General features: G+C 45.5%; 2 protein-coding genes across 2 annotated transcripts in view; one reads left to right on the top strand and one right to left on the bottom strand.

Annotated features, from left to right (window-relative positions):
* LOC307260267 (platelet-derived growth factor receptor beta-like) overlaps window positions 1-3,416 on the bottom strand; it is a 48,826-nt gene extending 45,410 nt beyond the window's left edge. The window contains exons 1-2 of the mRNA XM_080040458.1: window positions 3,348-3,416; window positions 1,999-2,060 (exon numbers count right to left, since the gene is read on the bottom strand). The gene's annotated coding sequence lies outside the window, so the exon portion shown is untranslated. The remainder of the gene's footprint in view (window positions 1-1,998; window positions 2,061-3,347) is intronic.
* Window positions 1-14,884, top strand: part of LOC307260541 (uncharacterized protein) — a gene marked incomplete at its 5' end in the record, with an annotated part of 198,439 nt that extends 183,555 nt beyond the window's left edge. Inside the window, 3 exons of the mRNA XM_080040813.1 lie at window positions 13,955-14,008; window positions 14,241-14,363; window positions 14,449-14,884. Of these exons, the coding sequence (XP_079896939.1) occupies window positions 13,955-14,008; window positions 14,241-14,363; window positions 14,449-14,729 (458 nt within the window). The 3' untranslated portion in view covers window positions 14,730-14,884. The remainder of the gene's footprint in view (window positions 1-13,954; window positions 14,009-14,240; window positions 14,364-14,448) is intronic.
* Window positions 14,885-16,272: the final 1,388 nt, after the last annotated feature.

Raw genomic sequence — 16,272 nt, 5'->3', positions numbered from 1 at the left:
CTGTCCTCGTGTACTAGATTACAATATGTTGAAATGTTGAGAAGTTTAGTGGACGTAGGCTAGAATGAGTGTTTGAGTCATGGGGTCCCAGTCTCCCCTTTAGGATTAATTGTGTTGAAACCAGCAGCTTTGTGGAGGTTCTGACCCACAATGCACTGCAGCAGAAGTTACATCACATGGACTGAGCCTCCCAGTGAAAACAACCAGCGATGAGACGGATATATAAGCAAGAGGCAAGATCAAGGAGCCATGTTAGGATGAAATAAATAAGTTAAAGTATGTCCAAATTGTAACATACAAAAATCTGCTGTGGATGATCAGCTGTAGTATGGAGAGAGAGAGAGAAAGAGATTTGGAACACAGGTCCCAGTTGCATCTTGGGAAATGTAGGCTCCAGAGTTTATAGACTGAAAACAGACGTCTGTTAAAACGTTTCAGCTGTGATGGTTCAAGCAGACTGTGTGTGTGTGTGTGTGTGTGTGTGTGCATGTGTGTGTGTGTGTGTGTGTGCATGTGTGTGTGTGTGTGTGTGTGTGTGTGTGTGTGCATATGAGTGTGTGTGTGTGTGTGTGTGTGTGTGTGTGTGTGTGTATGTGTGTGTGTGTGTGTGTGTGTGTGTGTGTGTGTGTGTGTGTGTGTTACATTGTATGTGTGTGTGTGTATGTGTGTTTCTCTATGCAATGTTACAGTGTGTGTGTGTGTGTGTGTGTGTGTGTGTGTGTGTGTGTGTGTGTCTGTGTGTGCATATGAGTGTCTGTGTGTGTGTGTGTGTGTGTGTGTGTTACAGTGTGTGTGTGTATGTGTGTTTCTCTCTGCAGTGTGTCTGTGTGTGTGTGTGTGTGTGTGTGTGTGTGTGTGTGTGTGTGTGTGTGTGTCCACCAATCAGAAGAGGCTGTGTGTTGGAGGAATGTGGGTCGACCACCGAATAACAGAATAAACAGACCAGCACTTCCTGTGGGCAACAGAAACTTTCCAGCGTTTCACTTCTAAGCCAATCAGAGCTCTGCAGAACGCGATGATGTCACTGACCCGTATACTAACCCTGCGTTTCAAATCTCATACTCTTTCTTTTCTCTATTCTACATACTTCATCTGAACCATAAACCGAATCTAGTTAGGATGCAGTATGCTACACTAGGGACATACTTTAACTTATTTATTTCATCCTTACATGGCTCCTTGATCTTGCCTCTTGCTTTTATATCCGTTGCATCTCCCCGATTGTTTTCATATGGAGGCTTCGTCGATGTGACGTCACTTCCGGTGCGCAATTGATTGTGGGTCAGAATCTCCCAAATAGCATGCTGTTTTCAACACTAAAAATCTCTGTTGGATGTAGTAGACATCTGGGTATTTCTAACCATACTAAATCTGACCACAAGAATCAGGACATCCTAAATCTTTTTTTCTACCAAACTAAATAGTAGAAAGTATGGGGATTGGAACGCAGCCAGAGTTATGCAGAGCTACAGCCAAGCTAACCACGGAATGTGTTTTAATGCTCAGAGCCAGGGACACACAGTTACCCTGCATCATGGACCACCACCAGATTTAAAGCAACAGTGTGTAACTTTTTTCGTATAAGTGAATGTGTTACATTCTAGCCATCTCCAAACCAGTTGACACAAAGTTGAACAAGCCTATCAGCTCCACAAAACTCTCTCTGTATTTCTCAGTATGGCAGCGTTTACAAACTGGTGCCCCCCTCCCCCTCCTGACACTGGTGCAGGAGCTCAGAAAAATCCCAAGAAGAGCCCAAGAAATGTTTCAGTTATTGATTCTACTGCTAAGAAAAAACTTGGACGTACAGCAGAAGGTATAAAATCCATGTGCCATCACTGAAGGCTTTACCTCATGTAGATGCACCGACAGTGTTGTTGTAATTACTCAGATTTCCTCATGGGGGAGACAGAAGTTACGCTCTAGAGCTTTAAACCTCTTGGCATGAAGGCATCAGGGGCAATATAGTGTTGACAGCAGCTGTGACCTCACACTCACCTGTGTCACGCCGCCATGTTTCCTGGCTCCTGATTGGATGACAGCGGCCTGGTGTCAGCGACCTTTAGACAAACAAACAAAACGTCACAACATGAACTGTTTTATTTTAACTCTAATTAACCAGTCAGGTCGTTAAAGGTGGAGTCAGTGATTCTGGAGAAAGCTTGTTGTCAAAATCTGCTACCTGTCCGTACTGTGTGTGCACTAACAAACAATCCAGTGTTAATACCCAGCCTAGGCTCTGTAAACAGGGTTAATACACAGCCCATGCTCTGTAAACAGGGTTAATACACAGCCTAGGCTCTGTAAACAGGGTTAATACACAGCCTAGGCTCTGTAAACAGGGTTAACACACAGCCTAGGCTCTGTAAACAGGGTTAACACACAGCCTAGGCTCTGTAAACAGGGTTAATACACAGCCTAGGCTCTGTAAACGTATGTAAACAAAGGGGTCACTGCAGCTTGCAACTTACCATTTTAAGGAACCTATAGGCTGAGTATTAACACTGTATGTTTTTCAATTCACAAACAGTCCGGACTGAAAAAACATTATACTTTATTTTACGAGCAAAAGTAGGCTGTCATCATCTTACTGTTAATGTTCACATGTGCAGCATCCTGCAAAATAACTTATATTTTGTTAAAAGAAAGAGAAGGATAATATAATAGAATTTGAATTCAGAATTGAGGTTTTCCACAGTTTTCACAAATGTACAGGTCTTAAAAATGCATTTTCAGCCTGTTTGTAAGAAGAAAAAGTCTCATAAATCAAACAATGAACAACATATGAACAAATCCTTCAGTATTAACCTTCAGAATAGTGCTGGGAATGATTATGGAAAGTTTAGTTGATGTGAGTGCTTTAGAAGTTGAGATATTTGGTTCAAAGCATTGGAAAAAAACTAATGTTGAGACAATGTCCGTTAAAGATGGTTGTATAGGAGAAATATACAGACGCAAACAGACAAGGTTTAGTCAAATAAACTGAATGTACATGTTGGACCTTTGATTTATACTAGTATGAAAGAAGACATGTTATGGAAGAGAGGGAGAGAGACAGGGAGAGAGAGATAGAGTATGAAAGAAGACATGTTATGGAAGAGAGGGGGAGAGAGAGAGAGAGAGAGATAGAGTATGAAAGAAGACATGTTATGGAAGAGAGGGAGAGAGAGGGAGAGAGTATGAAAGAAGACATGTTATGGAAGAGAGGGAGAGAGAGGGAGAGAGAGAGATAGAGTATGAAAGAAGACATGTTATGGAAGAGAGGGAGAGAGAGGGAGAGAGAGAGATAGAGTATGAAAGAAGACATGTTATGGAAGAGAGAAAAGACGGATAAAAACAAAACAGACCTGATGCTGATCTCCTTCTTCTCTTCAGTTCATTCCAGACGGACGACGAATGGAAACAGACTGACTCACAGTGTGTGTGTGTGTGTGTGTGTGTGTGTGTGTGTGTGTGTGTGTGTGTGTGTGTGTGTGTGTGTGTGTGTGTGTGTGTGTGTGTGTGTGTGTGTGTGTGTGTCTGTGTGTGTGTGTGTGTATGTGGCTGTGTGTGCGTATGTGTGTGTGTGTGGCTGTGTGTGTGTGTGTGTGTGTGTTTGGCACTGTATGTGTGTGTGTGTGTGTGTGTGTGTGTGTGTGTGCATGTGGCTGCGTGTGTGTGTGTGTGTGTGTATGTGTGTGTGTGTGTGTGTGTGTGTGTTTGTCTCTCTGTGTGTGTGTGGCTGTGTGTATATGTGGCTGTGTGTGCGTATGTGTGTGTGTGTGGCTGTGTGTGTGTTTGTGTATGTGGCTCTGTGTGTCTGTGGCTGTGTGTGCGTATGTGTGTGCGTATGTGTGGCTGTGTGTGTGTGTGTGTGTGTGTGTGTGTGTGTGTGGCTGTGTATGTGTGGCTCTGTGTGTGTGTGTGTGTGTCTGTGTGTGTGTGTGTGAGTGTGTGTATGTGTGTGTGTGTGTGTGTGTGTGTGTGTGTGTGTGTGTGTGGCTCTGTGTGTGTGGCTCTTTGTGTGTGTATGTGTGTGTGTGTGTGTGTTTGTCTGTGTGTGTGTGTGTGGCTGTGTGTATATGTGGCTGTGTGTGCGTATGTTTGTGTGTGTGTGTGGCTGTGTGTGTGTTTGTGTATGTGGCTCTGTGTGTCTGTGGCTGTGTGTGCGTATGTGTGCGTATGTGTGTGTGTGTGTGGCTGTGTGTGCGTATGTGTGTGTGGCTGTGTATGTGTGGCTCTGTGTGTGTGTCTGTGTGTGTGTGTGTGTGTGTGTGTGTGTGTGTGTGTGTGTGTGGCTCTGTGTGTGTCTGTGTGCGTATGTGTGTGTGTGAGAGAGAGACGGAGCCAACGTCTGTTTTCAATCTGTTTCTGTGTCGTTCGCCCTCCCTCCACTCTCTCTCTCTCTCTCTCTGACAGGAAGTCCAAAAACAGTTACACACACACACACACACACACACACACACACACACACACACACACACACACACACACACACACACACACACACTCAGTTACAGACACACACACACACACACACACACACACACACACACACACACACACACACACACAGAGGTCTTTTTGTGAGTTCTCCACTGGTTTTTACTACCGAGTGTGTCTCTCTGCTTGGCTTCACTATGAGTGTGTGCGTAGGCGTAGATTTGGGGCACATCTCCCCCTCAGTATCAGAAGAGTTCAATTTGTCCCAATCAAAACAATAAGAAAGACAAGAATTTACGTCTTTTTATCATTTCACATAGTTTCAAGACGATCGTTTTGGCTGTTGGTTGACAAAATAAGAACCTCTAAGATCTATGTTTGGTATTCATTGTGTTTTTGCCGTTTTTCACAGACGTTAGCATCCAGTGAATGTCCCACTGTCAGCTGTGGGGACAGTGAATGTCCCACTGTCAGCTGTGGGGACAGGAGCAAACACTGTCAGCTGTGGGGACAGGAGCAAACACTGTCAGCTGTGGGACCAGGAGCAAACACATCATTTTGGCCAATGTCTAAAAAAAAGCCCAAAACATAAAATAAAATGTTTTGCAGATTGTTGTGATTGTGGAGTTATCAGAAGAAATCACAGAGAAAAGCACTTATGGATTTGTCTGCCCTGAATGGATCACTATGAATCTGCAGACTCTCTTTATATGTGTGTGTGTGTGTGTGTGTGTGTGTGTGTGTGTGTGTGTGTGTGTGTGTGTGTGTGTCTCTGTGTGTGTGTGTGTGTGTGTGTGTGTGTGTGTGTGTGTGAGTGCGTGTGTGTCTGTGTGTGTTGCAGTGATTAATTAAAGTGCAGTGTGTGTTTAGTATCACACAGACACTGATTGACGATCAGAGATAAATCCGTTAAAGGGAAATTGACAATAAATTCTACAGACTGAACCTCTAAGTGATTTTATTTAATCTGTCGTCGTGACCCAATCGAACCAGATTACATTACATTACCTTCCTATGGGCAGGATATCTAATAGTAAATCCACAGAGCCCACTGTGAACCCAGGAAAGGTTGATTACCCCGAGGTTTTATGTTAGGAATGTACAATATAAATGTACATTGTACAGTATGGGTTACCGGCATTTACAAACTGAACGTGTTTATAAATATCCAACAATTTAAAACCAAGATAATTTAAAATACACAAGTGATCTGTCCGAACCAATTGATTCAGCCTACTGTCAAACTTCTTAATTGGCTGAAACTTCATCAAAACCGTCCTGACGACTTCAGTTTAATTTATTTGTTACATACACAATTGCACAGGGCAATGTGCAGTGACGGTAGCGTCTCCCTGAAGGCAGCAGGCAGACAGACAGACAGACAGACAGACAGACAGACAGACAGACAGACAGAGGCTGCTTCCTGCTTGGTGGTGATACTCCCGCTCTTATGGTCTAGAAGTTCCTAAATACACTGACTGGGATTTTTTTTTAATCTTTATTTCTACAGGTAAATCCCATTGAGACCGGAGACTCTTATTCAAGGGAGACCTGTTCCCATTCCCACGTTACCATTCACACACACATTCATACACCGATAGCAGCAGCAGCTACCAAGCAGGGTGCAAGCTAACTATCGGGAGACATTTAGGGTTCAGTGTCCCGCTCAGGTACACTTGGACATGTGGCGGGGAGACGGGGGATTGAACCACCGACCCTGTAGTTGAGGGTCGACCGCGCTACACACTAAAGTTTAAAGTCTCTCAGTCGTCTGAGATAGTAGAGACGCTGACAGGCTTTCTTCACAACGGTGTTGGTGTGACAGGACCATGACAGGTCCTGTGTGAGAGCAGACAGACAGACAGACAGACAGGTCCTGTGTGATGTGAACACTGAGGTATTCAAAGCTGTCCACCCTCTCCACCAGGGCTCTGTTTGAGCTGAGAGGATGGAAGCTCCTCTGCTGTTTCCTGCTCAAGTCCACTATAAGCTCCATGTTCTGGTCAACGTTCAGCTTGAGGTTATTCTCCTCACACCAGTCCACTAGATGTTTGATCTCAGAGCAGAGGGAGGTAGGGCTGCAGCAACCCCTAGGGGACTGGCCTTTTCTTTTCTTTACATTTTGAATATTTTTTCTAGTGTTTGTGGATGTTATGGGACATTTTTCTTTACTGATACACCACCTTAAATATTTGAATTTAAATTAATTTAACAAGTGTTTTTTGAGGTAGGCTTCACGTTCTCCCACGATAAAGCCAGATAAGGAAAGGATTTGAGAATTATTTTAAATGAATATGGTTTAACTGGCTAATGACGTAAAGGAGTTACAGAAGAGGAATAAAGATTTGAACACTACACACTATTGTTCTTTGTATACATTTTATTTACACTTTTATTTGTGTTTATTCAGGTCTGAGGTTGCTCTCCTCTCTCGTGTCTTCTCTCATACATTTTTTTTCTTCTTTAATATCTTATTGTTGAAGCATGAGACGTGAAAATGTCATTGCCAACAATCTTGATATCTTGATCTCAGAGTCTCTCAGGTATGACTGATCTTCTCACACTCCTGAGAAAACCCATTTCCGCCTCTCATGTAATCTAGTTCTTTGGGTCATGGCCCAGCCTTCATGACAATAGGTGAGAGAAGTAACAAAGAATAACTGGTAGATCCAGAGCTTTGCGTTACTATTTATCATTTTAAAGGAGGTCCATAGTGCAAATGTTTGATTGAACAGAAGTGAACCATATTTTGACATTAGCTGTTTGCTGACTAGAGGTGTGTGAACCAGGAAGTTGATGGTGTTTATGATGAAATCAGGAAATGTTCATATTGTTCATTGTTCATATTTGCAAAGTCACAGACCTGCAGGATGTGCAGCTTGGAAGTAATGCATCAGTTAATGTAACACATCAACCATGCAATCATTCACCCTCACGTGGCTCCATGTTTTCATGCTCACAATAACTTCATTCATTCATCAGCAGGATGATGTACGAGCACATTCAGGGTCACAGACTTCAAGGAAGCTGCACTTTACAATCTTTACTGAGTTTATTCATAAAAGCCTTCCTGTTTGAATTTATTATTAATTAATTCAAGAGAAGGAAATCATTTAAGAAACACATGAAGTGAAAACCAACTTAAAATACAAATGTGTTCAGTTCTGGGGATTCCCTCATCACTCGTTTTCTTCCTCTTATCTGGGGATTCAGAGGTGTTCCCAGTATAGAGATATAATGGCGCCCTGAATGAAGTCTTTGTCTAATTTGATGACACTGGATCTGAACAAACATTTGTTTTTCTTTTCCTGTTCATGCTTTACTTACTTTCCACCACTGGTTGGCACAAACTTCCTCAAGTGAAAGATGTTGTCAGTGTGTTTATGATTCTGAAAATGAGGAAATCCACGTGTGTTTGTTTCTGGGAATTATGAAATACTCAGAAAACCTCCACGCCTCTTTCTGCTGTTCTACATAAACACATCACAGGTTAACACATCACACAGTTCAACCATCAGCGTCATGATGAAGGTCCTTGTGCTTTTGATGCTCGTCTGCTCCGTCTACGCCGAAGAGAATAAGACTCTGTCGGACCAACAGCAGTATCCACAGGACGTCCACGCTGCACTGAGAGAGATCACTGCCTCACTGGCTAAGCAGGAGGTGGAGATGAGATACCTGCAAGCAGATAATAAAGGTACAGTGTCTGTCAGGATAATAGTGTAGCACACTAGATCAGACCCATTGTTCCAGTGTTATTCAAATGCAAGCAGTTCAAGTCCAGTGAATGAGCTGAAATAAAGGGAAGAAGTAAACTTTTGCTTACCAAAAATGTCAAAGGTCTTTTGAAGTAAATAAAGCCTTGCAAGTTGATGCAATGTCTGTATAAAAGTAATGTTGGAATGGACTGTGTCACTACACCCTCTGAGATATTATGAGGACAGTATTGACCTGCAGGCAATAGTAGATTTATATTATTGTTTGATCATATAGATTGATTACCTTCATTCCAGAGCACATTGAGACATTAAACTGAGTAAATTACAACAAAAACTGTCAAGATATATATTTTCTAAAACTTTTGGCCGATTGTGTTTTTGTCACTACTTCAGCCACAATTTAGTTTTTTGTCACTTGTCTGTTCCCATATTAACTCTCTTGTCATTTCAGACCCGGCCACTCCCCCCTGCTCTGCACTCCCTGCTGATTACTTCCACCTGGCCTAACCACACTCACCTGCTCTCCATCAGCTATTAGCCCCACAGTATATATACCGGTTCATTCCCTCAGTTCCCTGCCAGATTGTCTTTGTGTTACATTGCTCTCCAGCCAATTCTGAATTCCTGCCTGTTTACCTGCCTGCCTATTCGTGTTTTGACCCATCCTGTTTGGATTCTGGATTATCCCTTTGCCTGCCCCTCTTGGACTTGTTGCCTCGCTACCTGGTTTGATTCCTTATTAAACTTTGTTGCTATACCTGAACTGTTTGTTGTCGTGCTCTTGGGTTCTGGCCTGCCATTTTGGTACAATCCTGACAGTACAATCTGGCCAAAAGATGAACCCAGCCGACACAAGGGCTCTTAAGGAAGAAGTGGCAGCACAAGGTGCCGCCCTACACCAGCATTCGAGACAGTTCACCGCTATGGAAGTGGCTTTCCAGGAAGCTTCGGAACGCCACAATCAGCAGTTTGAGGTTCTGAGCGGCCAGCTCCAGCAGCTCACGCTGGACAGCCAGACCCCAGCGGTTCAACCACCCACCAGCCCTCCTGTCCCTGCTGTCTCCCGGCCAGAGCCCCGCTTAAGTGCTCTAGAGCGCTTTTCTGGAGCTCCAGATACCTGTCGCTCCTTTCTGACTCTGTGCTCATTGACTTTTGAACTACAACCTCTCACATATCCCACGGAGAGGTCGAGAGTGGCTTTCATGATCACCCAGCTTTCTGGGCGGGCCCGGAACTGGGGTGCCGCCGAGTGGGAGAAGCAGTCGGCTCTCTGTTCTTCTGTGGCTGCCTTCTCTGAGGGTCTTCGGAAGGTGTTTGATCATGCTACCCCTGGTCGAGAGGCTGCTCGGGGTCTGTTTAACCTGGCTCAGGGGAGCCGGAGAGTGACTGATTATTCCATCGAGTTCCGGACTGTCGCTGCAGAGAGTGACTGGAACTCTTCCTCCCTGGCTGACGCCTTTTACAACGGACTTTCTGATGCCATCAAGGACGAGCTGGCGGCCCGGGATCCTCCAGGGGATTTGGACGTTCTCATCGCCACCGCTATCCGCATCGATGGACGTATCCAGGAGAGGAGACGAGAGAAGGTACTGACCAGCACTTCCCGTAGCCTTCCACGTCTTCCAGTTTCACCTTCCACTTCAACGTGTTTTCCTACCGCTGCTGCCTCTAGTGACCCAGTTGAACCCATGCAGCTGGGCAGGGCCAGGCTGTCAGCTGCTGAACGACAACGGCGCCAAAGGGAGAACTGTTGCATGTACTGTGGAGAGGGAGGCCATTACGTGTCATCCTGTCCAGTAAAAGACAGGGCTCACCAGGAATCCAGAGGGCGCTGGTGAGCCGCATCAAGAACTTTGAAGGTCCCTCTCGAGCACTACTTCATGCCCAGCTCAACTTTAATGGTCTGTCCCATACTGTCGCTGTCCTCATTGACTCGGGAGCTGACACCAACCTTCTGGATCGGGGCCTTGCCATGCAGCTGGGTATTAACCAGGAACCCTTGGCCGAGCCTATTGAGGCTACTGCTCTCGATGGGCGCCTCCTCTGCACGGTAACCCATCGCACAGTTCCCATTCATCTGGGCATATCAGGTAACCACACTGAATCACTAACCTTTCACCTGATTAATGCAACTCAGCAGCCAGTTGTCTTGGGGTATCCTTGGTTAATTAAACATAATCCACACATTGACTGGAGAACCGGTTCCATTCTACAATGGAGTGATCAATGTCTTGCGGTCTGTCTGAAATCTGCCTTGTTACCTGCCTGCAGCACCCCTTCTTCTAATGAATTCCCAGATCTCTCAGGTGTCCCGTCGGAGTACTACGACTTAAAAGAGGTGTTTAACAAGGTACGGGCCACCTCTCTTCCCCCACACCGCCCGTATGATTGTGCCATTGACCTCCTCCCTGGCTCATCCCCACCCAGGGGGAGGCTCTACTCTCTGTCAGCCCCGGAAACCAGGACCATGGACGAATACATAAACAACTCACTGGCAGCAGGCCTCATCCGTCCCTCTTCATCACCTGCTGGAGCAGGGTTTTTCTTCGTGGGTAAGAAGGACGGATCCCTCCGGCCCTGCATCGATTACCGCGGTCTGAATGATGTCACCATTAAGAACAGGTACCCCCTCCCACTCGTCTCTTCTGCATTTGAACTTTTGCAAGGGGCCTCTGTGTTTACCAAGCTTGATCTCAGGAATGCCTATCACCTAGTTCGCATTCGGGAGGGGGATGAGTGGAAGACGGCGTTCAATACCCCTAGGGGCCACTACGAGTACCTGGTAATGCCTTTCGGACTCACAAATGCTCCTGCAGTATTCCAAGCCTTAGTGAATGATGTGCTCCGGGATTTTCTCAATGTATTTGTGTTTGTTTATCTTGATGACATCCTCATCTTCTCCAAGTCCGAACAGGACCATGTGCAGCATGTCCGCAGGGTTCTCCAGAGACTCCTAGAGAACCAGCTGTTCGTGAAGGTCGAGAAGTCCGAGTTCCATGCCACTGAGGTGTCGTTCCTGGGATACATAATTTCAGTCGGAAGTATTCACATGGATCCCACCAAGATTAAAGCGGTGGTGGATTGGCCGGTCCCCACCACTCGTAAGAAGCTTCAACAATTTCTGGGGTTTGCCAATTTCTATCGTAGGTTTATCCGCAACTATAGTTCTGTAGCAGCTCCCCTGACAGCCCTCACCCCCCAAAAGGTAGCCTTCCAATGGTCCCCTGCTGCAGGAAGGGTGTTCAGTGAGTTAAGGTCACGGTTCTCTTCTGCTCCCATCCTCATCCTACCAGATCCAGAACGCCAGTTTGTCGTTGAGGTGGATGCGTCAGACTCCGGGGTGGGGGCAGTCCTGTCTCAGCGGTCAGGTAAAGACCAAAAGTTACATCCATGTGCCTTTTTCTCCCGCAAATTGTCCCCAGCGGAGAGAAATTATGACGTTGGAAACCGGGAGCTATTGGCGGTTAAGATGGCTCTCGAGGAGTGGAGGCACTGGTTGGAGGGGGCGAAGAATCCGTTTGTGGTGTGGACGGACCACAAAAACCTGGAGTACATCCGGTCAGCCAAACGGTTGAACTCCCGTCAGGCCAGGTGGGCGTTGTTCTTTAATCGTTTTGATTTTACCCTGTCTTATCGCCCAGGTTCTAGGAACGTCAAACCAGATGCCCTGTCCCGTCAGTTCCAATCCGAACATGTTCCCACACATCCTGAGAGCATCCTCCCCACTAAGATGGTCATCGGCGCAGTTACCTGGGACATTGTGGACAAGGTAAAACGGGCCCAGGCCGACCACCCGGCCCCCAGTGCTTGCCCTGATAATCGTCTGTATGTGCCTGTGAATCTCCGCTCTCAGGTCCTCCAGTGGGGACATTCTTCTCGCCTTGCCTGTCATCCAGGGGTTAGGCGCACTCTAGCCCTGCTGAAGCAACGGTTCTGGTGGGCTACCATGGAAGAGGACGCCAAGGAGTTCATCGCTGCTTGCTGTGTTTGCTCCCAGCACAAGATCGCTCGCCATGCCCCTGCGGGCCTTCTTCAGCCACTGCCTGTTCCTCATCGTCCGTGGTCCCACATCTCGATCGACTTCGTCACCGGACTGCCTCCCTCCGAGGGTAACACCACTATTCTTACTATTGTGGACAGATTTTCTAAATCTGCTCAGTTTGTTCCGTTGCCCAAGTTACCATCTGCCAAGGAGACAGCTGAAATTATGTTGCATCATGTTTTCCGTCTGCACGGCCTTCCCTGTGACATTGTCTCCGACCGGGGGCCGCAGTTCACTTCTCGTTTCTGGACAGAGTTTTGTCAGCTGTTGGGGGCCACGGTCAGCTTATCCTCGGGTTTCCATCCTCAATCCAACGGCCAGACTGAGCGGATGAACCAGGAGATGGAGACTGCCTTGCGCTGCATCACATCCCAGAACCCGTCCTCCTGGTCCAAGCAGCTCCTATGGGTGGAGTATGCTCACAACACACTTCCAAGTTCAGCAACAGGTCTTTCCCCCTTCCAGTGCTCTCGAGGATATCAACCTCCATTGTTCCCTGAGCAGGAGCGAGAGGCCAGTGTCCCGTCTGTCCAGGCGTTCGTCCAGCGATGTCGGCGCACCTGGGTGCGGGCCCGTGCTGCTCTCCTGCGCTCGTCCGATCGATACCAGAAATATGCCAATCGCCGTCGGACCCCTGCACCCGGTTACACTCCGGGTCAGAAGGTTTGGTTGTCTACACGGGACCTTCCGCTCCGGGTGGAGTCTAGGAAGTTGGCTCCCAGGTTTGTGGGTCCGTTCTCCATCAATAAAGTCATCAATCCTGCTGCAGTCCGTCTCCGTCTTCCTCGCTCCATGAGGATCCATCCCACCTTCCATGTATCCAAGATCAAACCCGTTAAAGAGTCCCAGCTCCAGCCCTCCTCCAGACCCCCGCCGCCCCCCCAGCTCATTGATGGAGGGCCTGCCTACTCGGTTCATCGTCTCATCAGGTCGCGACGACGGGGAAGGGGTTTCCAATACTTGGTTGATTGGGAGGGTTATGGCCCTGAGGAGCGCTCGTGGGTCCCGGCTCGCCACATCCTGGACCCCGACCTCATCACCACATTCCATAGGGACCATCCTGATCAGCCTGGTGGGACGTCAGGAGCCGTCCCTAGAGGGGGGGGTTCTGTCACTACTTCAGCCACAATTTAGTTTTTTGTCACTTGTCTGTTCCCATATTAACTCTCTTGTCATTTCAGACCCGGCCACTCCCCCCTGCTCTGCACTCCCTGCTGATTACTTCCACCTGGCCTAACCACACTCACCTGCTCTCCATCAGCTATTAGCCCCACAGTATATATACCGGTTCATTCCCTCAGTTCCCTGCCAGATTGTCTTTGTGTTACATTGCTCTCCAGCCAATTCTGAATTCCTGCCTGTTTACCTGCCTGCCTATTCGTGTTTTGACCCATCCTGTTTGGATTCTGGATTATCCCTTTGCCTGCCCCTCTTGGACTTGTTGCCTCGCTACCTGGTTTGATTCCTCATTAAACTTTGTTGCTATACCTGAACTGTTTGTTGTCGTGCTCTTGGGTTCTGGCCTGCCATTTTGGTACAATCCTGACAGTTTTTGCATTTAAACCCGAAGAAATACTGTTATTCTGCATCTGTTTCAGTATCATGGCATATTTTAATAAATATTAAAGCACTTAGTAATATTTACTTTATGAACAGTAACGAACAAACTTTATCTTCATCTATGCCTCTCTCTCTCTTCTTCCCCCTCTCTCTTCTTCCCCCTCTCTCCCTCCCTTAAACTTTATCTGCATGTTTTCTTCAGAACAAGCAGCGAAACTGGAGGAACAGCAGACTGAGGTTGAGAAGCTGAAGATACAGCAGCAAGGTGTGTGAAATATCTTCAACCAGAATATATTTTCCTAATTAATCACGTCTCCTCTAACAAAAACATGTTAAAACATTTACAACCCGTTTATAATATAATACCTGTGAAATATCTTCTTAAAGTGATGAGGATAAACTACAGAGAATAATGATGCCAAGGTTGTGTTCATAGACAGCTGAATCTCACTCTCTCTCTCTCTCTCTCTCTCTCTCTCTCTCTCTCTCTCTCTCAGGTAAACAGGTGGCTTTTTCTGCCTCTCTGGTGACTACTGTCAGTCGAACCTTTACTGAACACACCACTCTGGTCTTCAAACACGTCGTCACCAACATTGGAAACGCCTACAGCCCATACACAGGTACCTGAACTAAACATTTAAATTTTTGCCGATGTGGCAAACAGTTGATTCTCCATATAAAATGACATAAACAAACGTTCCACAGGTGCCTTCACTGCGCCGCTGAAAGGAGCCTATCACTTCGAGTGGCACATCTTTGGACAAGGAGGTCGTCCTATCGGTGCTGTGTTGGTGAAGAACTCAGGGAACATCTTCATCGCATATGAGTACCAGCCCTCGGGTCAGGATGCAGCTGTTTCTAACGGCGTCACGCTGCTTCTGGAGGCTGGAGATGTCGTGTTTCTGCGTCAGTGGAGAGGCACAACAGTGTCTGACAGCATCAATCACCACACCACCTTCAGTGGGCATCTGCTTTTCACCATGTAACACACAAACATCTTCACCTCTATGATGTTAATGCAGGTTTAATTTCTTTAATAATTCTGGTGTTTAAAAGATCAAAATCTGAATCACTGCAGCAAAGTCAAGTTAACTTCTCAGTTTCCTTCATATAAAAGCATAAAGTCATAAATGTTCAAATCTGCAACTGAATGAAGACACATTTCATGTTATGTTATTTGTCTGATTCCTTTGTCATTAAACTTCACTGCAAAGCATCTCTGGACGTTTCATTAATATTGTTGGTGTCATTTAAATAATAAATAAATGGTGTCATTTAAGTAGTAAAAACAGACAGAAGTTTTTATTGCTCAGAGCATTTAAACAGTTTGAGCCGTTTCCAGTATTTACCTTCATTGGTCTGAAAGTGTAATTTATTTAAGTTATAGATTCACTAACATACTTGTATAAATATCTTTATTATATGTTGGTTTGATTAAAATGCAGCAGTTTAAAGTCAGCTCTTGTATTCTGACTTTCCTAAGCTTATATTCAGATACAGGTACGGTGTGTTTAAGTAAAATATTTCAACATTTTCATAGAAGCTGGAGTACACTAGAGGATCCAGAATATTATTGGACTACAACTGTTTTTTCTTTTTCATTTAAACTTAATTCATACTCAAGAGATCGCTGAGGGGTTACCCTCCGATGACATACAGCTTATGCCTCAGCTATGGCTAACGAACATTAGCCCTCATGACTTGCTAGCATTGAGTATAACAAGATAGCTAGGCTGTCTTACAATAAATACTTTTAACTGTTGCTTCTCATTATTTAAATTATTATAAAGCTAATTTGGAAGATTGAAAAGGTAAAAAAGAACAAGACTAATGCTACACTCCAGACAACTCAGAAGTGGGAAATTGTCCATTGTAATTTCTGACATCCGACCCCAATAAGTGTGTAGTGCGGTCGTCCACTGGGTTACAGGGTCGGTGTTTCAATCCCCGTCTCCCCGCCACATGTCCAAGTGTCCCTGGGCAAAGAGACACTGAAATTGCTCCTGATGCTTCAAAGAGCGCCTTGCATGGCAGCTACTGCCATCGGTGTATGAGTGCGTGTGTGTGTGTGTGTGTGTGTGTGTGTGTGTGTGTGTGTGTGTGTGTGTGTGTGTGTGTGTGTGTGTGTGTGTGTGTGTGTGTGTGTGTGTGTGTGTGTGTGTGTGTGTGTGTGTGGTAAGAAATGTAAAGGGCTTTGGTGCTGAGATAAAATATAAGTCAAGTCCATTTACAATGTACCTGCTGCATGTTGGTCAGTAAGATGAAAACCCCTCTGGCTCTGATCAGCAACAAAGTATTTGAGATTTGAACCTGCAAAGACAAAGATCCTTATGTTACCAAGCACAATATATCATAGCCAAATATTCATAGGACAATCTGACCAAAGTGATCATTCAAAATTCATAATGCTATTTGAATATTCCACTGTTATAGGCTACAACTACTACACTAATACTCATTATAATAGGCCTTATAATAATAATAATAATAATAATAATAATAATAATAATAATAATAATAATAATAATA

Source organism: Ammodytes marinus (genome assembly GCF_949987685.1).
Source record: "Ammodytes marinus genome assembly, chromosome: 14".
Taxonomy (NCBI): Eukaryota; Metazoa; Chordata; class Actinopteri; order Uranoscopiformes; family Ammodytidae; genus Ammodytes; species Ammodytes marinus.
The sequence above is the reverse complement of the archived record's forward strand: the minus strand, read 5'-3'. Positions and strand labels throughout refer to the sequence as shown.